Raw genomic sequence first — 23,480 nt, 5'->3', positions numbered from 1 at the left:
CATTTACTTTCTTAGTTCAGTCTCTCCAGGGTGGCTGTGGCACTGGTTTATAAGATATAAGTAGGAGGATCTAGGGACTTGAGAGAGCATTGTCTTCCAAGCATTGGCCCTACTCTGGTTTCTGTGGCCAGCCCTGCTCAGGTTAGGCTGGGTAGGCCACCAGGGTAAGCTGCAGCATTCTGAGCAGGCGATGATAGAAGTCAGGAGCAGAGGGAGCAGAGCTGGTCAGGACCCAGCTGTGGTTTAAATCTGAGGGCAGGCAGGCTATGGTCTCCCTATGGCAACGGGCTGTGAAGGTGGGTGGGAGGGTGAGAGCAGTGAGGACGGATAAAGGTTTCTAGGGAATTCTGCTAGATGTGGCAAGTGAGAAATGCTCCCTCTTCGTGGTTCCATTGCTTCAAGGGAGCCCATAGTGGAAAGGAGAGGGTCACATCTGTGGAGAGAAGAGGAACTCGCCATTATGCAAAGTGGGCTTATTCACTGACAGAGAAGGCTGGAATTCTGGGCAGGGGGGAGACAGGTGGTCAGGATTTGAAGTACATCCTGTCAATTGTTTTCCAGTATGCTGGTGTGCTCATCCGCCACCTTTAGTGGTGCTCTCCTTGTATTCCTCTGGATACCGGAGGGGAGAGCTGGCCCCATTTCTGAAACCATATGGCCTTCTGCCACTTAAGTGCCTGCCCCCAGATGCCCTTGACCCCTGATGCCCCCTTCAGGCTCTACGTCGGGCCGAGTTTGGGCATATGTGATAGGAGCAGGATCGGGATGCAGTGCAAGAACTGGCTCCAACAGTTGGCCAGAGTGGTTCCGGAGGAGGCCAGCCAAGGCGCGTTGCGCATGGAGAGCACAGCTGCCTGGGGTAGCCTAGGAGAGGCCTCCGCAGGAATAGGCGGTGCCTTTGAGGGGCGCGTCTCTTCAGGGCGGAGCTTTTGGAGGAGCAGGAGTGGTCTGGGTGGATGGGGCGTGTCCGGGGCGGGGCTCTGCCGTCCTTGGTCGAGCTACACTCCAGCACCGGCCCGCAGAGGCGGCTCCGGAGGGGCGGGGCCGCTCCTCCCTCGGGTCCGCTGCGAGCCCGCACCTCCCAATTCCCGGAGCCGAGGAGGGCTAGCGGCGGCTGCTCCGCTGGGCTCCAGGTTGGGCTGCCGGGCGCTGGGCCAGGGCGGGCGGGAGCGAGGCGACGGCTTGCGCGGAGGGCGGCGGCCTGGGCCCGCCGAGCCATGGCGGCCCCGGAGCCGGCCCCAAGGCGAGGTCGGGAGCGCGAGCGGGAGCGGGAGGACGAGAGCGAGGACGAGAGCGACATCCTGGAGGAGAGCCCGTGTGGCCGCTGGCAGAAGCGGCGGGAGCAGGTGGGCACGGGTGCGGGTGACGCCACCCTCCCGAAGCCTAAGGCTGGAGGCCACGGGGCCCTTGGGGTCCGGGCAGCCTGATGATCTTCCCTGACACCCTGGCCTCTGGAGGCCCTTGGAGCCCTTTGGCCCCACGCCCTGGTGAGAAATCCCCATTCCTTGAACACCACTGTCATCCTGGGACCACCTCCACGTGCCTCTTGGATCCCCCGCTACCCCTTCGGGGATTGTCCTCAACCTTCACATCCTGGTCCACCCCTGGACACCACCCCTATCCTCTTAGAGAGTAGATCTCCAGCCTCACCCACCCCCAGCTCTCCCTCTGAGCTGGGCAGGGCTGGCAGCACATTCATGGTTGGGGGAAGGTGGCAGGGACCACGTCCACACCCTGCCTCTATTCGTATTGGGACACACATCCTTCCCACCTAGGTGAACCAAGGAAACATGCCGGGGATTCAGAGCACCTTTCTGGCCATGGACACTGAAGAGGGAGTAGAAGTGGTGTGGAACGAACTCCACTTCGGAGATAGGAAGGCCTTTTCGGCCCATGAGGTGAGGCCTGTCCATACCCCCTTTGCTCCATATTGTGATTGCCCCCACGACCATCCTCCTTCCCTAGGAGAAGATCCAGACCATGTTTGAGCAGCTGGCGCTGGTGGACCACCCCAACATCGTCAAGCTGCACAAGTATTGGCTGGACGCCTCTGAGGCCCGCGCGAGGGTGAGCTAGGGGCGGGTGTAGGGCGGAGTGAAGCCACAGGCTGGGTGGGGCAGCATGGGGACCCACCCGCAACGGCGGAGCCCGCCTGCCCGCAGGTCATCTTCATCACAGAATACGTGTCGTCTGGCAGCCTCAAGCAGTTCCTCAAAAAGACCAAGAAGAATCACAAGGCCATGAACGCCCGGGTATGGGGAGTGGGCTAGGGTCTGAAGGGAGTCCAAAAGAACTTAGGGACAGTAGTGGGGTGGGGGGGTTCAGAGTGGCCTCGGGACAGGAGCGGGGTAGCGGGCGGGCTCCGCAGGCTCAGCAGCCTTTTGGTGCCCACCCGACGGAGTCGTGCGTCCGCTGCCAGGCCTGGAAGCGCTGGTGTACGCAGATCCTGTCGGCACTCAGGTGAGAACCTGGACTTGCCCACGCGCTTGCCCTCTGCTCTGCACCTTTCCGGTGCCCTCTGACCCGGTTCTTCCTGCCTCCCTTCCTCTATGCTTGCAGTTTTTTGCACGCCTGCAGTCCCCCCATCATCCACGGGAACCTGACCAGCGACACCATCTTCATTCAGCACAATGGCCTCATCAAGATCGGCTCTGGTGCTGGCGAGGCGGGGCGGGACAGGGGGCAGGGTTGGGGAACCTGCGGGAGCCCAGGGCAGAGACTGCCCAGTGTGCCAGCCTTCTGACGCCTGCTCTTTCTCTCCGTGTTGGCCATTGCAGTGTGGTACCGCATCTTCTCCAATGGTGCGTGGGGCCTCTGGGGTGTGGGGATCTTGGAGAAACTGGTCTGCTCAGCCCCCGCGCTCTTCCTTAGCACTTCCTGATGATCTCCGGAGCCCCATCCGCGCTGAGCGGGAGGAACTTCGAAACCTGCACTTTTTCCCACCAGAGTATGGCGGTGAGTCCACAAGGGGCTCTAGGGCACCTGACCTGCTGGCACATCAGACTGACCAACCCTGCCTTGTTCTTCCCATTTCAGAGGTCAATGATGGGACTGCAGTGGACATCTTCTCCTTTGGGATGTGTGCACTGGAGGTACTGGCCACTCTCGACATAGCCTCTTCTCCTCTGGGCTCCAACCCATCTCACCATGTTCAATCTATCCCCGTACCCAGATGGCTGTACTGGAGATCCAAGCCAATGGGGATACCCGGGTCACCGAGGAGGCTATTGCTCGAGCCAGGCACTCGCTGAGTGACCCCAACATGCGGGTGAGGAGCTTACCTTGCTCTTCTGGGATGGGCTGCAGGTGCCTCAGCTTGCCTTTGAAGTGCTCTAGACAGCTAGAAGTCTAACCTAATCAGTGCGTTTGAAAGTATACCAGCTGCTGCACTAAGGCCTACCTGGAAGAAAGACTCCTGGGACTCACAGATTTCACAAGGGTGACTGGAAGTAGAGCAGGGGTATTCGGGGCTCAAGTTTACAGATTCAGATCCTGAGCTGCTAATGGGGTGCTTTCCTCTTCTGTGCATCCATACACGACGGCTTTTCAGCACCACTGAGTAGGGAGGATGTGGTGATTGGACCCCTGGGGTCTAGGGTCTTCAGGGACCTCCTGTAGAGCAAGGATCTTCCACCCACCTCCCACCTTTCCTCTCCACCTAGGAATTCATCCTCTCCTGCCTGGCCCGGGACCCTGCCCGCCGGCCCTCTGCCCACAACCTCCTCTTCCACCGAGTGCTCTTCGAGGTGCATTCTCTGAAGCTGCTGGCAGCCCACTGCTTCATCCAGCATCAGTGTGAGGGGCAGAAGGGCTAGGGTGGGTCAGGAGCCTGGGGTCAGAACGTGGCAGGGTCTTTGCAGGACCCTTGGCTTGGGTCCATCTCCCTGAGCATTTTTTTTGCGATTCGCAGACCTCATGCCGGAAAACGTGGTAGAGGAAAAGACCAAGGCAATGGACCTGCACGCCGTCCTGGCTGAGATGCCCCAGCCCCATGGACCCCCAATGCAGTGGCGGTGAGCAGTGACCACATAAGGCTTTTCCTACTAGCTGCCTGGCTAGCCTTTAGCCTGACACCGCTCATGTACCACCCACTCCATTCCAGGTACTCAGAGGTCTCCTTCTTGGAGCTGGACAAATTCCTAGAGGATGTCAGGTGAGAGCTGGCATGAGACTGAGGAAAATCACTGTCAGGCCTGAGCCCCCAGCTATATACCCCCTTGGTATATCTCCAGGAATGGGATCTACCCACTGATGAATTTTGCGGCTGCCCGGCCCCTGGGACTTCCCCGTGTGTTAGCTCCACCCCCGGAGGAGGCCCAGAAGGTCAAAACCCCAACGCCGGAACCCTTTGACTCAGAGACCAGGAAGGTGAGTCCTGACTTCTGTTGCACCGTGCTGTCTTTCAGAACTGTCCACAGCCAGATAATGGGTGCCTTTCTCTGGGTGGCGGGGGGGGGGGGGGGCTCTGTCTCCCATCCCAGTTCTCCTCCAGACTGCCAGAGACCAAACCCAAGCTGACCACTTTATGGACACAGTAATCAAGCTGAGACACCCATTTCTCCAAGGCTTCTTGCTTTTGCAGCCCTTTCCCCGTCCTGTTGCATACCCCATTCCGGAGGCTTTGGCCATGTCCATTCCTCAGCGGGATCCAGAGCCATCACCCTCCTAGCTTCCTTCCTTCCACAGTGCACCCTACATTCAAATGCCAGTAGTCAAAGTGTCCTGGATCCTGGCTGCCCAGAGGGCGACTAGAAGGCAGTGTGAGCCCCAGCCTCCTGGCTTGCTGGCATCTTGCTTTTCTGTGCAGTCACATCCTGGGACACAGCATTCCCCTCCCCCGCCCTTTTCAAGGCATTCTGTTCACCACTCAGTACTCAAACCCAAGACCTCGTCTTGGAAGCCTTCGCTGACACCTCAGTGCTGGCTCAGCGAGATGTGCTTTCTGGGCTACCCTTGGAGAGGTTTAACGTTTTTGAATCTCTGCTGATCTTTCTGGGCTCCTTTGCTAAGTGGTCCTCTGTGGCTAATGTAACTTCCCTGCCCTCAGGTGGTCCAGATGCAGTGCAACTTGGAGAGAAGCGAGGACAAGGCTCGGTGGCACGTGAGCAAGGGCCCTGGCAGGGCTGTGGGGGATGGGGATGAATCAGTGCTGGTGTGCTGGGGCCACGCTGACCATGCCGTCACATCCACAGCTTACTCTGCTTTTGGTGCTGGAGGACCGCCTACATCGGCAGCTGACCTATGACCTGCTCCCAAGTAGGCTGACAGGGGACCAGGTGGCAGCTTGGGGCCCGGGCGGGCACTGACTGGTGCCACCACTCACTTGTCCTCTCTTCAGCCGACAGTGCCCAGGACCTCGCTGCTGAACTAGTGCATTACGGCTTCCTGCACGAGGTAGGCGGGGTGCACTGCAGGCTTGGAAAGGTACAGGATGGCACGAGCTGCCCACGATTCCCATGTTCCCCTACCCATCCACTGCAGGACGACCGGACAAAGCTAGCAGCCTTCCTGGAGACCACCTTTCTCAAGTACCGTGGGACACAGGCTTGACCTTCCCAGTCCTGGCAGCCCAGCAGGGATACCAGGGCTCAGGGTTGTCCACTTGGCAAAGAGCGCCATACTGCTCAGAGATGCCTTCTGCCTGTGTTTCCTGGAGCCAATGAACACAGGCCCTGCTAGTGAAGACACCCCCCGCCCAGCTTTCTGCAGCAGTGTGGGTCCTGGGGTGGTGATGGAGTCCCAAGCCTGAATGGGAGTAGAGGATACAGGTCATTTAGGGGAACTTCCCCATCTGGTATTGGACAACAGTCATGCCTTCAGGTGACATAGAAACCTAGGGAAGGAGCCTGAATTCAAAAGTAATAGAGCCCCTTCAGGTGTCAAATGCAATACTGGGCATCAGGCAGACCAGACTTGGCTGGAGACAAAGAGGCTAGAGAGCTTGGAGTTGGATCCCTGGTCCCACCCAGAGCAATCTCAATCCCATGCATACCTGTCCTGAGCCCCCTCTCACTGATCTTCCATACACTTGAGACCAGGACCTGTCTCCCAGAGTCCTTCAGCAGGATCAGCAGGATCTTTCTGTTCTTCCTTCCTGAACTGCCTGTCTTCCAACTTTAAATTTAAAGTCTTAAATGTTTTTTAAATCTATGTATGAATTTAATGCACTCAAGTTCCTTCTTAAACAGTTCTTCATATATGAAACCAGGAAAGATCACTACTGTATTATTAATAGTTCTACATTGCTGCTGTCACGTTTACCACAAACCTAGTGGCTTGAGACAACACTAATACAGTTCTGTACATCAGAAGTTTGATACAGGCTTCCACTAGATTAAAACCCAGTCATCTGTGACTGAACTCCTTTCCGGAAGGTGGGGGTAGAGTGGGGATGGGGCTCACCTCCTGCTCCTTCAAGCTATTGGTAGAATTCACTTCCTTGCTGTAGTAAGGCAGAAATTCCTACTTTTTTACAGCTGCCAACTAAGAACCCTTCTCAGCTTCTAGAAGCCACCAACTTTTCTTAATTCTCCTTCCATCTTCAAGACCAGCAGCATCAGGTTGAATGTGTGTCATGGACTAGCTGTCTGGTTTTCCACTGCCTGGAAGGTTGGGGCCTTTTGTGAGTAGGTTGGACCCACCTAGATAATCTAGGATGATACCCCCTCAGGGCCTGTAGCTGAAACACACCTACAGAGCACCTTTTGCTACGGAAACTAATCATCCTGGGGTTTGGTGCTTAAGAGAATGGACGTGGGCACACGCAGGATGGGGGTGTTGCTGTGTTGCCTACCATACCATCTTAACCAAAACCAAAACCTAAAATAAAGCAAATTTGTCATGGGACAGCTAATAAACTGAATGAACACTGGTTATGCATGGTCTGACATAGTTTATTTGAAAAATCCGTAACCGATTGTACAAGTGATTAAATTGAACTCAAAGGCATCCGTGCTGTACTTTATCTTGTCTCTGTTCAGCTTATCTCAAGAGATAAGATACGGTTTTGCTACTTAGACCGGCTTGCCTGGAACTTGGTATCCAGACTTGCTTGGCCTGTGCAGTGTTTATAGGTGTGAGCCACCGTGCCTTACTGTGTATTGTTTTAGAAGTAGAATTGTTGGGGACACAGGGTCAATAGTAAAAAGCAAGTACAATCTTCTGCTCTGATTTTCCACAAATTTCAGTCTCTTAGCCTCAGCCTGGAGCTCACTCCATAGACCAAGCCTGTCTCAGACTCCCCAGAGCTGTGATTAAAAGTGTGTGCCACCATGCTATGCCACTAGCATGCTTTGGGTCCTGTTTATTGCTTTTTTTTATATGTGAGGTATTCCCACATGGCAACTTCTCAGGCTAGTCACCTGCCCACCCTCTGAGCCAGCATCTTATGAGTCTGATGGGCATCAAAGCTGTCTGAGTATCAGTCTAATTAGTGCCAGTCTCAGCAAGGAACAAGGTGTCCCAAGTTATAGTTTCTTTCTTGCACAACTTTTTGTTTTCTCTGAAGTTAATAATCTTCTTTTTTTTTTGCTTCGTTTTTTTAAAGCATTCATTTCTCTCACTCTCTCGCTCTCTCTGTTTCTCTCTCTCTCTCTCTCTCTCTCTCTCTCTCTCTCTCTCTCTCTCTCTGTGTGTGTGTGTGTGTGTGGTATACCATAGTACAGAAGAAGGTCAGAGGGCAATCTGTGGGAGTTTGTTTTCTTTCCACCATGTGGGTTCAATTGAACCCACATTATCAGGCTTGGTGCCTAGCCCCGTCGCCTGCTGAACTTGTCACCAGCTCTTCCCCTTAGCCTTCGCCTTCTCTACGTGTTTGTCATAAATTCATCACTGGGGTCCTCTCAATATTTAGGACCAAGTACAACAGACCACTGTTTCTCCTTTTACGAGCTCTCTGCTGTTCTGCTCTTGCTCTGTGTTGTAGCTCAGGTAGCAGTATGTGTTGCTCTGCATTAGGAGTCTATGGCATGCTGTTCTCTCTGGGCCCGTGCGTTCTTCTTCCTTCATCTATGGCACCTGAAAAGAAACAGCCTTCAAATTGCCTGAGAAAAATATAAGGGAAATTATGGAATCTTTGCCTGTTTGTCCTTATTCTAATCTTATACATGATTGAAAATGTACCAGGGTACAAGAAGTTTGCTTAGCTGAAAATCCTTTCTTCTCAGGATTCAAGGGTGTCATGTTACATTCTTCTAGTTCCAGGAATTGCGATGCTTCTGAATTCTGACTTTTTCTGTAAGAGCTCTTCTGTCTCTCCTGCCCTTTCTTTGCCCAGTGTTTTGGAAATTATCAGGAATTCACCACTGTAAACAAAAAGAAGAAAGAAAGAAAGAAAGAAAGAAAGAAAGAAAGAAAGAAAGAAAAAGAAAGAAAGAAAGAAGACATTTTAGCGAATTGTTTAGTGATTTCTCTATTTCCTAGATAAATTATTGAGGTGTATATTTGTATTCCCTATTGTTTTACATTTATTTATCATGTGTTTGTGTGTATACACACGGATGCATGAGCTGGTCATGAAAGGGCTTAAGGGCAGAAGTGAAGACTTCTTTTTTTTTCTTCCTTTTTTTTTTCAATATATCCTAACCGCTGTTTCCTCTTCCCTCCTTCTAATCTCCCCAGCTCTCCAGATCCACCACTCCTCCGTTTCCCTTCAGAAAAGAGCAGGCCTCTGGGGATATCTCTGGAACACTGCATAACAATATACAATAAGACTAGGTACAAACCCTCATATAAGGGCTAGGCGAGGCAACTCAGTAAGAGAAAAAAGGTTCCAAGAACAGGCAAAAAGCATCAGAGACACCCTATTCCCACTGTTATATGAGTCCCACAAAAACACCAAACTAATAACCATAACATATGCAGACGACCTAGTACAGACCCATGCAGGTTCCATGATGGATGCTTCAGTCTCCTTGAGCCCTGAGGTGTCCTGCTTAGTTGATTCTGTGGGCCATCTTCTCCTGGTGTCTTCCACCTCCTCTGGTTCCTTCTTCCCCCTCTTCCTCAGGCATTTCCCAGGTTCCAAGGGGAGGAGCCTGATGGAGATTTCCAGTCTGAGCGCCCTCTCTGCTGAGTGTTTATCTTTGGGTTTCTGCATCTCCTCCCATCAGCTGCTAAGGAAGGCCTCTCTGATGACAATTGGAATAGGCACTGATCTGGACTTCCGCCTGCCAGGGTGGCCTCTGGTACAGCAGAGAGAGAAGACTTATTTTCAAAAGCAATTCTGTGAAATCATGAGGTTCAAGTATTTTACATGCGTAGGACTCAGGTGAGGGACATTGCCTATTGGTAACTCTTAAGAACCTGGTCCAAGGTGGGCGGTGGTTGTACACACCTTTAATCCCAGTACTTGGGAAGCAGAGGCAGGAAGATCTCTGAGTTGGAGGCCAGCCTGGTCTACAGATCTAGTTCCACGACAGCCCGGGACACACAGAGAAACCCCACCTGAAAAAGAGAAACAGAAAACCTAGTTCAGCTACCTCTGAAACAATGGTGTTTACAGGCTGGACCATGCCATTAGAAGTGAATACAGGTTCCTCGGAGTGAAAGTAAAGCAAGGATAGGAAAATCAGAGTGGGAACAACCAGGTTCTGGGCCATGCATGGAGCAGACATTCAAAAGCTGCTTTTGCTAAATCATTAACTCTTTGCTGACTCACAAGATAGCTGAAGCCATCAAATGCTGTCACCATGCAGTCTCCTCTGGCTAGTTCTTCTAAAGAAGACAAATTCAACATCTCAGTGAATTTAGAGATTTTAGCAGCTTGTGAAAGACCTTTCTGAAAGGTGTTCGTTAATATCAATGGAAGCTACCACAAGAGGATGGTGCCTGAGGTTGCCCCTGGTGGAACCTGGTGGAACCCCTGGTGGTTCCCTGGTGGTAAGACCCAGCCTACTCAACACCCTGGGCTGGGGGTTGCACCATTTTCAGAGGTTCTGGTAGGCCCATCTTGTTTTAAAACTTGGAGAATATTGACCAATGTGATTACAGTTTCTATTTTGGGAGGGACCTTTCAACTTTATTTTTTATTTTTTATTTATTTTTGGATTTTCGAGACAGGGTTTCTCTGTGTAAATAACCATGGCTGTCCTGGAACTTGCTCTGTAGACCAGGCTGGCCTCAAACTCAGAGTTCCACCTGCCTCTGCCTCCTAAATGCTGGGATTAAAGAGGTGTGCCACCACTGCCCTCACCCGGCTGAGATAGGATCTATTTAATATCTGGCTAGTAGAGCTAACCAGGTAGGAAAGGTAGACTAGGGTGGCTTCCAGTTTACGGAGATCCGCCTGCCCCTGCCCTGAGTCTGAGCGCTGGGATCAAAGGTATGTGCCACCACATTCAGCTGAACTTTATTTTACAATCTATTAATTTGCTTGTTTTCATATTTGCTTTTAGTTTTTCAAGACAGGGTTTCTTGGCTGCCCTGAAACTCACTCTGTAGACCAGAGTGGCCTTGAATTTAGAGACCTACCTGTTTCTGCCTCCCGAGTACTGGGATTAATGTGTGTGTCGCCATCACCATTGGGCCATTTTCATTTTTTTCTTTGGGAAAAATCTCAGTCGGTGGTTTCTCTGAGACAGGGTTTCTCTGTATAGCTTTGGAGCCTGTCCTGGAACTCACTCCACAGAGTAGGATTAAAGGCCCAGCTCAGTTGGTGGTCTTTATATTCTTGTTTTTTGGGATGCAACATCTTTTGGGTATCTTTGATTATACTGCTTTCTCAGTGTTTTTGTTTTGTTTTGTTTTGTTTTTCAAGACAACGTTTCTCTGTAACAGTCCTAGCTGTCCTGGAACTAGCTCTTGTAGACCAGGCTGGCCTTGAACTCAGAGACTGGCCTACCTCTGCCTCCTTCCTGAGTGCTAAGATTAAAGGTGTGTTCCACTACTAGCTGATTTCAATTACTGTTCTTATTCTTTTGCTTCCTTTATTTCCTTGGTTCCCTTTGTGTCTTATTTTCTCACCCTTCCTTGCTTGGTGATTCTGGTTGGCTGGTTGTACTTAAGAATGAGATGCTAAACCAGGCGGTGGTGGTGCACGCCTTTAATCCCAGCACTCTGGAGGCAGAGGCAGGTGACTCTTTTTGAGTGTTCAAGGCCAGCCTGATCTACAAGAGCTAGTTCCAGGACAGGCTCTAAAACTAGAGCGAAACCCTGTCTTGAAGAAACCGAAAAAATAACTAAAATAAAAATTTAAAAAAATGAGATGCTAAGCTGGGTCTGAGTGCTTCTTTCCCAGAGTGAAGCTAATTTGCAGCCACTGTTGGCAGAACCAGACCTTCTGGCACCATGTGGTAGGGGCAGAAGAAGTCTTGAGGCAATTACGTTTTTGTTTTGTTTTTTCCTATCTGCGCTTTTCCCGGAAATTCCAGACACAACCGTCATAAACCAGTCTGCAAAGGCAGCACCCACCCTTCACTAACTTCTCTGCCCTCTTAGGCTTTGTTTGTTTTCAATATAGCTTCTGTGCTATTAAAGGGACTCCGTAAGAGGAGGAAAACATTCTGCCTTATTTTGCTAGAGATCTCTATATTAAATTCTAAAATTTTTCCGAGGTGGAAAGCAGAATGGCTCTCGGGGGCAGCTGAAGGTGCCTGAGCTTATTTGGTGGTGTTTTGCAGGCAGCTTTGGGACTCAGTGAAAGTTCAAGACAAACGTCAGAGCAGCTCCTGCGCACACAGCACAGATGAACATACAGGTTTAAACATACACAATTTAGGACTTGGGGACCAGCGTGCACATTATGCCCATAGGACTGTATACACAACTGGCTGGGGAACCGTCTCTTGGGTCCACCCGCATGTCATCCGTTTTAAAAGGCTACTCGTTCACAAGGAAAGAGATTGTATTTCCAAATAAATGCAGACTCCTGACTTCAGAGACGGACAACACAAAGATGCGTCAGTTCTTTTGTCTCTTGTCTCAGATGTCAACGGACGGAGTCGAGAAGGGATCAGCCGCACTTTTCCGCTGCTTTCTGCGAGTGGATTCAACTAAAATAACGGTGCTGGTGAAATAGGCAGACGGAACTGATTCAAGAACACTACAGGCCGAACTCCGCAGGCCTCTCCGGGCCGCCACTCCCACACTCCCGCCCGCCCCGGCCACGCCCCCGCCCCGCTCCGTTCAGTTTTAGTCCGGTGCGTAAACTGCCTGCTCCGCCCCGGAAATGCGTTCCGGTCTCCGTCCACGTAGCTAGGGAAAGATCTATCGCGAGAATTCCGCGTCTGGTGCCCAGATCGCGCGAGACTGCGGAGGGAGCTGGGGCTTGTGGCGCGCGCGGCGGCCGCGACGGACGCAAGATGGCGACGGCGACTATAGCTCTTGTAAGTGAGTCCCTCGCGGCCGGGGGCGGCAGTCAGCTGGTGGGAATGAGTCGTAGGCCGGGCCAGGACGCGGAGGGCCCCTGGGTGCGTAGCGGCTTGACCGGGCCTCACACGGACCCTCCTGTGGCCCCCGGCACGCGGGGCGGGGGCGGAGCGGGCGCGCGCGGCCGCTACCGCGACTGTAGCTGTAGCTTCCGGCTCGAGGATTCCAGTTTCCGGCGGCTGGGCGGGGTGGGCCGACCGCAGGCGGCCCAGCTGGGTCCCCCGCAGGGCGGTCCTCGCTCTGCTGAGGTTGGGCGACAGCTGTCTAGGTGGCCGGCGGCGTCAGGGAGCCGTGGCGCCTGCTCTGGGCCTCCGCGACTGCGCCTGTGTTGGGGACGCGGAAGGGGCGGAACCATGACATTTGCTCTGCGCCGTGGTGCACAGAGAAGCGGCTTTCCCATTTTGTTACCCCACAATCCTCCCACATCTATCGAGCCATCATTCTTCCTCTGGCTCTGTTGGAGGACCCGAAAGTCAGTGCCTGCCTTGATCGCAGGTCTTGTGGGCGTCCTAAGACTTTGCTCACCCCATGTCTTGTGCTGGCGAGCCTCCGCCTGCTCCGCTCAGCTTGCTCCCTGGTCAGTCAGGAATATTCCGGGAGTGTCTGCCACAGGTCTTCCCACTTCAACCTTAGGAACCATTTATCTCTTGGACCTAACCCCACTGCAGCCCAGCTTTTTATTAACTGCCACCCTCGCCAAGAAGGATGGAGCAAGGTCTGGGAAGACTTAAGCAGGATTCATAGGCTGCCATTGCTCGGCCCTAGCTGGGAGCTGCACCCTCATACTTGGGAAGGGGCTCTTGCCCCAGTTTGTCAGGGATAGATCTGGTGTGTGCCACTCACATCATGGGGCTAACTTTAAAAAAAACTAAACAAAACCATGCTCTGCTGCTTGAAGCTACAGGAGCAAATGGGCTTTGTGGAGAGACAGCCAGATTGTTGAGTACTAGGTGACAGTCCTGTCAGATGATAGAAAGGAGAGGGACAAGGTATGAGGTACTCTGAACAGCACTGGAGGAGAGTGGAGGCCTCGTTTCTGAGTAACCGCTGGCATTCATGCAGACTGAAAGGTTAGCTGGGGGGTCAGCTCTACCATCACGCAGTGCCAGACAGTTAGTGTCATTGTTGAGATGGGCTCTAGATGGGCATGGGCAGTAAGTCTCACCATTGAAACAGTTTGAATAGTCTTTGCCATCAGTTGACTATGAGGCCCCTAGAGTTGTCTCTCTCTCTTCCTTGTTTTGCTGCATCCACAGTGCTCAGTACAAGCCTGGCTACCCAGGAAGCAGCACTGCACCCTGTGAAGGGACCTGGACAGATGGAAGACAGCGTCCTGCAGCCAGTCCCATTCTAGGGGCCTGGCACTGCTATCAATGGTACTAATAACTGCTAGAACCCATGGCTTACTTCCCAGACACTAAGGGACTTCATGGAAGATGATTCTGTAAAATCTTCGCTGCTGCCTGAGAGATAGGCCATCCCCCTGCACAAGAGGAGCTTGAGGCCTAGATTTTAGGTGATTTGCCTCAGGTTATTTAACGTGTCTTATAATGGAAGTAATTCTTTGTTCTGAGCTGGTGAAGGGCAAAGCTTGGCTTGTGCACCAGAGACGCTCAGCAGCACTGTCCCTCAGGGGGGCTCCCCCTCTTGATGCACCACTGCCTGGGTTGGGGAGCATTGTGACTACAAGGCCTGCTGGTTTTCCTGGGACAATTGGCTGAGATGCATATTAGTGACTATCTGTGTTAACAAATGATATAGTTTTCTCTAGGTGCTCCCGGTGACTGGTTAAAACAGAATTCTAGACTCTTGGAGAACTCTCTACTGGGGTAAATGGGCTAAATTGGGTGATTTTTCTTTTGTAGTGTCCATAGGTAAACTTTCCCTGGAATGCTCATATGCATTGTCTGTGGCTTTCAGCACTATCCTTGTCCTGGAGAGGCAGGAAGTTATACATAGCCCCATATTCAACCTTCTCACTGGTGTCTGACTAGTGCCTGAAGCATGCTTTCTCTGTGGGTGTTGAGAAGCAGCTTCTGTTCTATGGGTGTTTGTGCCAAGGAGTCGCCCTTCCGTCAGTTTTCTCTGGAATATCATTTCTAAATCACAGTGAAGCTGAGCTAGGCAGTAGTGCACATTCATGTTGGTAGCACCGGGAGCAGCTCTAGGTACAGGCTGGGTCAGCCATAGTCTTTGCAGTATACTAGGCTGCCCCTTTTTTAGTAGTCTGATGACCTGAAAGGCCCATCTTGTCCAAGTTGGCCAGCCTCTGGCTTTGTCTCCAAGATTGGGCACAACCATCTCTCTTTTGATATATGAGGAACATGTTCTTGAGCTGATGATAGTGAAAGCACTTTCTGACTTCTGTTCACACTGCAATCCCTGAGAACCTGGGGTAGGTTTTAGGGCTCTTCCATCACATCATTCTACTCCTTACCATATTGCCCACCTCTGCCAAGGTCTGTCAGGTGGCAGGGGCCACTCTTCTAGGCCATGTTAAGAGTTCTGTCTTCTGAGCACTGCCTTTGGACACCAGTGTTCTCTGTCTCCTGGGTCTTAACCAGTGTAGAGAGCTAAGTTCTCAGCTGTCTTCTTAGGGCAGTTTTGCACTTTGGCTGCTGAATGAGGGAAGCCTAGATTGGAGCAGAGCTTGTGGAATTACTGGAATAAAGGTTGGGCTTAGAGGCCTGGCCCAAGTGTGTATAGAGTTTGATGGAAGCAGTGCTCCTGCTGCCTGGAGAAGGATGAGAGGATACAGCCAGCTGGTCACCCTGTCGTCTAATCTGGCTCAATCTGTCAGCAGAAAAGGGTGGCTTTCCTTGGCCTTGGGCTGGAACACTGCTTGCTCTCTGTCCTTTTCTTTTTGTCCCTTCCCGGGAGACTGTCAACGTGGGCCTGCTCCAGCTGCTGCTCTGCTTTCTGTCAGTCTTGGGTGGCTGCATATGTGCTGGCAGGGTAGAAGGTATAAGGGCAGTATAAGGTGGGATTGATGCTGGAAATAAACTCAGCTGACCGTAAGCCCTTGCCCAGCCTCCCTTGTTCTAGATGGGGAAGGCAGCCTTCAGCTTTGGAAGATGAGAGGGTCTGGGTGATGGGTGTGCTGACTGTTGGTTACATTTCCTTCCTGTCTGCAGCAGGTCAATGGCCAACAAGGAGGGGGGTCCGAGCCAGCGGCAGCAGCTGCAGCGGCGGCGGCGGCAGTGGTGGCAGCAGGAGACAAATGGAAACCTCCACAGGTATTAACCTTAAACATCCTTTCCCTCAGGTCTGCCTGCCTGCCTGCCTGCCCATGCATCCTTGGGCCTAGAGAGATCCGACTGGGGCAAGTTGGACGTGTGGTTGGGGACTTCAGTGACCAGCCTCTTCCTTCTGGGCAGACGGTGTCCACAGGACTGGGGCCTTGGCCTGCTTCTGTTTTGTCTCTTGCCTGTGAGAGTCCATCTAGCCTAGGCCTGGCAGGGCCTGGCAGTTGGCTAGCCAGGCAGCAGGGGGAGGAGATGGGGATGATGGGAATAACTACAGCCCAGCCCTCAGTGATTCTGGCTTTGAGCCATTAGCATTGTGCAGAAGGATGGGTCCTCTGTTTCAGAATGGCAGTGTTGTGTCTAGAGCCAGAAGTAGGGATTTTCATTTTAGCTCTTTGTTTTCATGTAAGTAAAACAACAAAATAACATGTAAGTCAAAGCACACGTGTCTTGGGGGGGACTCCCCCCCCCACTTCTTTGAGCTGATGGGTGGGTGTGGATGGATTTTGTTCTCTAGTCACTGGCCCATCACTGGCCCATGGGAGTAAGTCTTCTGGGATGTGAAGCTGGGCTCTGTTGTTGCTAGGTGATAGATTCTTTATTCCCACCTTCACAGAGTCCCCCCAAGGTTTCAGCAAGAAAGTGTGGTGGCCTTTGACTAGGCCTTCCAGGCACTGGTATTTGTGTCGGGGGACCAGACAGAGATGTTGGTATGCAGCGTGGATCTTGGGACGTTGTAGGAGCTGAAGCTCTCTGTCCTGACTGGCTGGCCAGTGTGCCATTGGTTGGTGGGAGAAGGGCCTTTTGTTCACCAAGACAAAGAAGAGATTGAAAAGTTTCTAGGGGCCCCCCCCCGAGAAGAACTGGCATTTATTTCCATGGCGACAGCCTACTCTAGTGTCACACATAGCCTCAGGCCTGGGGCCAGCTGAGAGGGCAGAAGACATATCTAGTATGAGCCAGACTGCAGTCCTATCTCTTGAGAGACTTTGGGATCTTCTTGGGACTCTGCCCCGGGGAGGGGGGCGTCTTATAAGCTCCCTGCCTTTTGACCCTTGACCAGAAACTCAGCACTCTGGCATCCATGATGGGGTTCGTGGGGCTTGACTCAGTCAGACCCTGCCTGCCTCCTTTGTACTTCAGTCCTTGCCTGTTACTCCTATACTATACTGAGGGCCTTCCTCTTTGCTGTTGCTCTCAAAGGTTGTGTCTGAAAGCCTAGAAGAGTCCCCAGAGGTATTTTAAACTGGTTGGAAATGTATGCTGGCTCTGTTTGTTACTCCCAGGGTCTGCTTACTCTGACATTGGACTTTCCCTGTTTACATGGTTCTTGCCCTCTCCTGCAAACAGTTTAAAAATGGCTTTGATAGGAGTAATATAAACAATTCTCGTAGCATTTGATCATGTCTAGAGCAAGTCTCAAGCCCTTCCCTAGCCAGTGTCACGTGTTCTACATTCATTTGGCTAGAGTGCTGCTCTGTACCTGACTTCTGCTGTGCTGAACACATGTCATACAGTACTGTTAATGTACTGAAGTGGACTGTAGCCCCTTGTAGGGCTCATGAACTGAGGAGTAACACTCACCCTTTCTGAGAGGCCCGAAATGGGCATTATTGGAGGGAGGCCCCTTGCCTTGTTCCGGGGTAGCCTGAGGACCTGACAAGGGCCGTTGAGGAAACCAAGAGGTCAGAGTGCCAGGTAGCCTATAAGTAATGAATCTTTGATCCTGGTTCTGCTTTTTGGGCTCTGGAGCACAGCAGAAGTTGGCTGTTCTACAGGACTTGGGACAGAGGCTCTGGGGTCTCTGTCAACAAGGGGTAGGCACACTGATCTCCTGTGTTAGTTGCATGAGAAGTCCATTGTGCTGCTGGCCCTACAGGGTACCTGCCTGATTTAATGTGTCCCACCCATGAGTCATGACTGTGACAGAAGCCTAAATGGGGATAGCAGTGTCTGAAGGGAAGACCTGCATCCTAACCAGGCAGGAGGTAGCTTGTACTGGGGCTTAGATCCTACATTGGTTTAAGAATCTAGGGATAGCCGGGCAGCGGTGGCGCACGCCTTTAATCCCAGCACTCGGGAGGCAGAGGCAGGCGGATCTCTGTGAGTTCGAGACCAGCCTGGTCTACAAGAGCTAGCTCCAGGACAGGCTCTAAAGCTGCAGAGAAACCCTGTCTCGAAAAACCAAAAAAAAAAAAAAAAGAATCTAGGGATAGAGGGCCTTTGGGGCTTCTGGAACATGAGGAATTTTGGGTTTGCTGCTGAACAAATCCCTTGTTTCCTACTCTAGGGCGCAGATTCTATCAAGATGGAAAATGGGCAAAGCACGGGCACCAAGCTGGGGCTGCCTCCCCTGACGCCCGAGCAGCAGGAGGCCCTCCAGAAGGTGAGAGTGCACCTCCTGGGCACAACTGCTCAGCCAAGATTGGTGAGGCAGGCCATCTCCCTTCAGGCTGGACTCCCCAGTGCTCCTCACTACCATCTCTTGCAGGCCAAGAAATATGCAATGGAGCAGAGTATCAAGAGTGTACTGGTGAAACAGACCATCGCGCACCAGCAGCAGCAGCTCACCAACCTGCAGGTGAGCCCCGCCACCCTCCTGCACGCCACTGCCACTATCTTGGGGCTGGCTCTGCTGGAGGCCCTCCTGCCCAGCCTGGGCCAGGAAGCCTCCACTGCCCCTTCCCACTACCTCCACCATCTCCTCCTCTTCTCTGCCTCCTCCTGTGCCTGTGGCCGACTGCCCCCAGAAGGTGTTATCACTCTCAGACTCTCAAGATTCATTCTCTGGACCACCAGGGTCCTCTCTGAGGCATGAGTGGCCTGGCCTTTCCTCCTGTTGCTTGATAAGGCCCCTTCACCCCCTTCCCACTCCTTCTCTGTAGCTCTGCCCAGTTCTCCTTCTTGGTCTTCCCACTGGTGCCTCTGGGTCTCCACACCCTTGTCACCCAGGCTGTGCACAGCCATGGTGGCAGCATGTAGGTTGTGATCCTCCCTGCCCCTATGGTCAGGCCTTTATCCCTGGGCCCTCGACTTAAGGGGCAGTCTAGGGGTATGCTCCACTGGGCCCTACTCTAGGCTGGAGGCTGTGATATCTGTGGGAAGAAGCCTATGTGAAGCTGACAGGTTCCTGGGCCTTGAGCCTTCCCCACCCCCAGGTCCAGCCCTCAAATATTCATACTGGCTGTTCACTGTGCTCTGTCCATCCCTTTCCTCCCTTCCTTCTGCCCTCGCCGGTCTTGCTGCAAAGGCTGTGGGGCAGGGCACCTGGGGCTCTGAAGCCCCCCTGGGCAGGTGCCAGTGACCAGCCAGAGTGACCAGCAGTGTGGGAAGGCAGGCGGGCCTCCCTGGCAGGGCGGGGACTCCGCGCCTTGCTGCTGTCTGCGTGAGGTGTTGACGAGAGCGGGAGACTGCTCGGCTCCAACAGACTGAACTCTGTCTTTACTGTCTTTCAGATGGCAGCAGTGACAATGGGCTTTGGAGATCCTCTCTCACCTTTGCAATCGGTCAATAGAAATGCTCACTTCTTCTGGGGCTCATGTCCTTAGTCAGGGCTAGAGGGGGGCAGTGAAGCCCACTGCTGGGGACCTTGCTCCCCTGGCCGGCCCTGCCCGCCAGCTCTGGACGAGCACAGCAGAGCGCCAGGCATGGTGGGGCCAGTGGTGTGGGCACTCACCCCGGGACCGCCCCTGGGGAGGCCTCCATCTGCTCTGAGGGCCCAGCTTAAAACTAACCGGCCAGGTAACTGCGGAGGGCAGCCGCGGCAGCCAGCCAGGGAGGGTAGCTGCCAATGCCAGGCTCATCTGTGCCTTGTCACCCCATGTGGGGGATGTACCTGTGGGCCTCCAGCTCCGACAGTCTCCAGGCTGCCCGGGCTCTTGGGTTGGGGTCAGGCCCCTGATAAGAGAGGGGTCCTAACTGTGGCCCCATCATACTCTGGAGGGAGGATGGATGGATGGGGTGTGGGCTGGGGACCTGAGTGAGCAAGAGAGGGAAGGGCATATAACAACTTGGGTCACAGACTAGCTCTCAGCAAGGGGTAGATGTCATGTGGCCATGGCTGCAGTAAGCAGATGAGTCTGGGAAGGAGATGGCTCTTCCTTGCCCAGAGGCAAGTTGAAGTGGCCAGGCCCTATCCTGGGGAGATCCTGTGGGAAAGACATGGCCCATTCTCTGGGGTATTCACTTGGAGGGCCATCCCTGGATGAGTTGCCCTCATATTTGAGACGTACTCTGGGAAGCACCTGTCTGATAGGGAGCTGTTGACCCTCTGAGGAGTCCTGGGAGGTGTGTTCAGAGAGACCTATAGTTGGTCAGTCTCACCTTGAAGGGAAGACTTAGACTCTTCTGTCAACTGTGACCTGAAGGACAGTAGTAGCTTCATGTCTTTGTGGGGCTTAGAGAAGGAGTGGCTCTACCTTTGCAGCCCTTCATCTGGGCAAGAGCCTGAGGTTTGTTAGGAGTCAGTTTGAGGGACTGGCCCCCAATTCAGGGAACTCCTAATGTGAGGAAAGATAGGCCCCACCTGGGTGAGTCCTGTGTTTGTGGACCTTTTAGTCCTTTCTCTCAGACTGGACTATCCTAGGCCTGCTAATGTCTGAAGAAGTAAACTGGTCTCTTGCCACTGGGACCTTTGTTAGGGTGAGAGGAGCCCTTGTTTGTGTTAAGGAATAAGGCCCTGCCAGGCCTGTGGGGGCCTACTTGTGGCTCTAGAACCCCTTGCCTGGCACATCTATAAAGTGTTGGAGGGAACCTTTCCCAGGGCACAGGGAGGTCCCTCATTACAGTGGCCCAGCTCACTGCTAGTCCTGCCAGCTTCCCAGCCCCAAGGATCCCTGAGGCTTCTTCATTGGGTTCTCTGCTGCCTTGTGATGCTCTTACCTGGGCCAGCTCTTGTGGCTACAGTCATGTGCTCCAAGCAGCTCTTTTTTGTGGGAGGTGTTGGGAGGGGAGAGTGTAGAGCATACTGAGCCCTCACCTATGTTTCCCTGCATGAGCAGCTTGCTCCTTGTTCTCTCCAGAGCGCCCCTGTCTGGGCTCCCAAATTCCTTCCCTGGGATCTCTTCTGGGCAATGGCTGCCCTGTCTTCTGCCACCCTCTCTTCTGGCCTCCATGCCAGTAGGTGTCTCTGGCTTGGACAGCTCCTCCTTCCCTCTTCTGTCCCAATACTTGGCTGGACTAGTGGGAGGATCTCCCAACCTAGCCCAGGTACCAGGCCCCCAGACTGAATAAGTGGGCTGAATTATAGGGCTTTCAGCCTTGGCTTCTGACCACCTGTCAGCTCTGCTGCCATAGTCTGGGACCTGGGTAGGTTGGGTACTTCCATGTCCTGCTGTTGGGCCTGGCCTTCCTTGGGGTGGGGTCCTGTTGACCCCTAAACCCTGGCTGCAAGAGCCCAGCCTGCACTTCACTGCTGCGTGGGGAGCCCTTCCCACAGCAGAGCTGGGCAGGTGGGCCAGGATGGGAGAGGGCTGCTGAGACTAGTCTCCTGCCTTCCTGACAAGCCAGTGGCTCTCTCCTTCTGTCCTGCTGCAGATGGCAGCTCAGCGGCAGCGGGCACTGGCTATCATGTGCCGGGTCTATGTGGGTTCCATCTACTACGAGCTGGGGGAAGACACCATTCGCCAGGCCTTTGCTCCCTTTGGCCCCATCAAGAGCATTGATATGTCCTGGGACTCTGTTACGATGAAACACAAGGTAAGCAGATTGGAGTTACCCCAGTGTCCTAGCTTGCCCTCCTATCTGCTTTCCTGGCCTAATGGCAACTCCCTGTGTTTAGGGCTTTGCCTTTGTGGAGTATGAAGTCCCAGAAGCTGCACAGCTGGCCTTGGAGCAGATGAACTCAGTGATGCTTGGGGGCAGGAACATCAAGGTAATGACATGGTTTGGTCTTGGGCTTAGAGCTAAGAATACATGAGTACTTGTGTGCTCACATACGTACAAGCAGTCACCACAGGCCTAGGCCGATGCTAGACTTCGTTCTTAACCTCTTTATATATAGGTGGGCAGACCCAGCAACATAGGACAGGCTCAACCCATCATAGACCAGCTGGCTGAGGAGGCTAGGGCTTTCAATCGCATCTACGTGGCCTCTGTACATCAGGACCTCTCTGATGATGATATCAAGAGTGTATTTGAAGCCTTTGGCAAGATCAAGTCTTGTACACTGGCCCGGGACCCTACAACTGGCAAGCACAAGGGCTATGGTTTTATTGGTAAGTTTGGGGAGAGACAAGGAGAAGAGGGAGCCCACCTGGTACTGGGACTGGCCTTCCTCACTGCTCATCCTGCCCTGCAGAATATGAGAAGGCCCAGTCGTCCCAGGATGCTGTGTCCTCCATGAACCTCTTTGATCTGGGTGGCCAGTACTTGAGGGTGGGCAAGGCCGTCACACCCCCCATGCCCCTGCTAACACCTGCCACGCCTGGAGGTCTCCCGCCTGCTGCTGCTGTGGCCGCAGCTGCAGCCACAGCCAAGATTACAGCTCAGGTGAGAGCTGGTGCAGTGGTGTGGGTTTGACAGTGGGTGGATAGGCCCACTGATCCTTTGGGAACTGGCTCTTTAAATGGTTTTGGGTAGAGATAGCCAGACTAGAAAGTGACTACGGTTGCCTTTTGGTTGCAGGAAGCAGTGGCTGGAGCAGCAGTGCTGGGTACTTTAGCTACACCAGGACTAGTGTCCCCAGCACTGACACTGGCCCAGCCCTTAGGGGCTCTTCCCCAAGCTGTCATGGCTGCCCAGGCTCCTGGAGTCATTACAGGTGAGTGTGAGTTTCTCCACCATTCCTTACCCCTCACCTCGAGGCTGTCTTCAGCTTCCCAGCTCATGCTTGTTTCAGTGTAACCCTTTGAACCCAGGGCAGGCTGGCTATAGCTATAGCCAGCGCTCTACTCAAGGAGGGTGTATGTGTGACTGTTGAACTTGGTTGGTTTTGCTGCAGGTGTGACCCCAGCCCGCCCTCCCATTCCAGTCACCATCCCCTCTGTGGGCGTGGTGAACCCCATCCTAGCCAGCCCACCAACGCTAGGGCTGTTAGAGCCCAAGAAGGAGAAGGAAGAGGAGGAACTGTTTCCTGAGTCGGAGCGGCCAGAGATGCTGAGTGAGCAGGAGCACATGAGCATCTCTGGCAGCAGCGCTCGCCACATGGTCATGCAGAAGCTGCTCAGAAAACAGGAGGTAGGCGGTGCAGTGCCAGTGCCTCTCTAGGGAGAGTGGGTCGAGTGTGGTCCATAGGCCACAGCATTCACTTCCCTTTCTCACAGTCCACAGTGATGGTTCTGCGCAACATGGTGGACCCCAAGGACATCGACGATGACCTGGAGGGAGAGGTGACGGAAGAATGTGGCAAATTTGGTGCTGTGAACCGGGTCATTATCTACCAAGAAAAGCAGGGCGAGGAGGAGGATGCAGAGATCATCGTCAAGATTTTTGTGGAATTTTCCATGGCCTCAGAGACTCACAAGGCCATCCAGGCCCTCAATGGGCGCTGGTTTGCTGGCCGTAAGGTGGTGGCTGAAGTGTATGACCAGGAGCGTTTTGATAACAGCGACCTCTCTGCGTGACTTTGGCCTCCTTTCCTGGACTTGCACTTGCCCCTTATTTCCTTTGGGTTCTGTTGAGTGTTAACAGTGGTGTCCTTGGGACCAGGCACTCTTCCCAGCCCACGCTGTAGTGTACATAAAGGTGCAGATACTGCTGGCCCTGAATCCCTGTCTGAAGTTGGTCCCTTGATCCAAGTCGGCTGCGTGTGGGGTGGCTTGTCTATATTGACAGGGCACCAGTGACCAGCATGGTGTTAAGCATACTGCGCAGGCGTGAACGGAAGGGGAGGGGGGGAGAGGCCTTGCTTTAGTTCCACTTGTGGGCAGT

General features: G+C 53.2%; 2 protein-coding genes across 9 annotated transcripts; both read left to right on the top strand.

Annotated features, from left to right (window-relative positions):
- Positions 1 to 1,072: 1,072 nt before the first annotated feature.
- Nrbp2 (nuclear receptor binding protein 2) lies at positions 1,073 to 6,875 on the top strand. 3 transcript variants are annotated; one of them, XM_038342060.1, is made up of 19 exons: positions 1,074 to 1,346; positions 1,776 to 1,898; positions 1,966 to 2,067; positions 2,163 to 2,252; positions 2,420 to 2,460; positions 2,560 to 2,654; positions 2,778 to 2,801; positions 2,872 to 2,955; positions 3,037 to 3,092; positions 3,173 to 3,268; positions 3,663 to 3,795; positions 3,911 to 4,013; positions 4,103 to 4,153; positions 4,233 to 4,368; positions 5,048 to 5,101; positions 5,193 to 5,256; positions 5,339 to 5,394; positions 5,482 to 5,528; positions 6,477 to 6,875. In XM_038342060.1, the coding sequence occupies exons 1-19, from the start codon at positions 1,218 to 1,220 to the stop codon at positions 6,505 to 6,507; spliced, it is 1,515 nt and encodes a 504-aa protein (XP_038197988.1). In that variant the 5' UTR covers positions 1,074 to 1,217; the 3' UTR covers positions 6,508 to 6,875. The 3 variants fall into 3 exon arrangements, with proteins under 3 accessions (XP_038197987.1, XP_038197988.1, XP_038197989.1); XM_038342061.1 differs by having other exon boundaries at positions 1,328 to 1,346; positions 2,198 to 2,252; XM_038342059.1 differs by having other exon boundaries at positions 1,073 to 1,346; positions 2,198 to 2,460.
- Positions 6,876 to 12,200: 5,325 nt separating this feature from the next.
- Puf60 (poly(U) binding splicing factor 60) lies at positions 12,201 to 23,317 on the top strand. Of its 6 annotated transcripts, XM_038343412.2 has the most exons (13): positions 12,211 to 12,323; positions 13,623 to 13,742; positions 15,501 to 15,602; positions 17,902 to 17,997; positions 18,103 to 18,192; positions 19,067 to 19,117; positions 21,147 to 21,308; positions 21,391 to 21,483; positions 21,613 to 21,826; positions 21,910 to 22,100; positions 22,236 to 22,371; positions 22,552 to 22,787; positions 22,874 to 23,317. In XM_038343412.2, exons 2-13 carry the CDS (start codon positions 13,740 to 13,742, stop codon positions 23,171 to 23,173), a joined length of 1,674 nt encoding a protein of 557 aa, XP_038199340.1. In that variant the 5' UTR covers positions 12,211 to 12,323; positions 13,623 to 13,739; the 3' UTR covers positions 23,174 to 23,317. The 6 variants fall into 6 exon arrangements, with proteins under 6 accessions (XP_038199337.1, XP_038199343.1, XP_038199340.1 ...); XM_038343409.2 differs by lacking the exon at positions 13,623 to 13,742 and having other exon boundaries at positions 12,201 to 12,323; XM_038343411.2 differs by lacking the exon at positions 13,623 to 13,742 and having other exon boundaries at positions 12,265 to 12,323; positions 15,504 to 15,602.
- Positions 23,318 to 23,480: the final 163 nt, after the last annotated feature.

This window comes from Arvicola amphibius, chromosome 9 (assembly GCF_903992535.2).
Source record: "Arvicola amphibius chromosome 9, mArvAmp1.2, whole genome shotgun sequence".
Lineage (NCBI taxonomy): Eukaryota > Metazoa > Chordata > Mammalia > Rodentia > Cricetidae > Arvicola > Arvicola amphibius.
This window is presented reverse-complemented; position numbering and strand designations above follow the sequence as displayed.

What these genes read in the sequence shown, in the direction of transcription:
- Puf60 (XM_038343409.2), top strand. Translation starts at nt 12,300, where the DNA reads ATGGCGACGGCGACTATAGCTCTT. An exon ending in AGCAGCTCACCAACCTGCAG is followed by an intron (nt 18,193 to 19,066) that starts GTGAGCCCCGCC and finishes ACTGTCTTTCAG; the next exon opens with ATGGCAGCAGTGACAATGGG. An exon ending in AGCTGCTCAGAAAACAGGAG is followed by an intron (nt 22,788 to 22,873) that starts GTAGGCGGTGCA and finishes CCTTTCTCACAG; the next exon opens with TCCACAGTGATGGTTCTGCG.
- Nrbp2 (XM_038342059.1), top strand. Translation starts at nt 1,218, where the DNA reads ATGGCGGCCCCGGAGCCGGCCCCAAGGCGAGGTCGGGAGCGCGAGCGG. An exon ending in CCTCTGAGGCCCGCGCGAGG is followed by an intron (nt 2,068 to 2,197) that starts GTGAGCTAGGGG and finishes GTCGTCTGGCAG; the next exon opens with CCTCAAGCAGTTCCTCAAAA. An exon ending in AGGACAAGGCTCGGTGGCAC is followed by an intron (nt 5,102 to 5,192) that starts GTGAGCAAGGGC and finishes TCACATCCACAG; the next exon opens with CTTACTCTGCTTTTGGTGCT.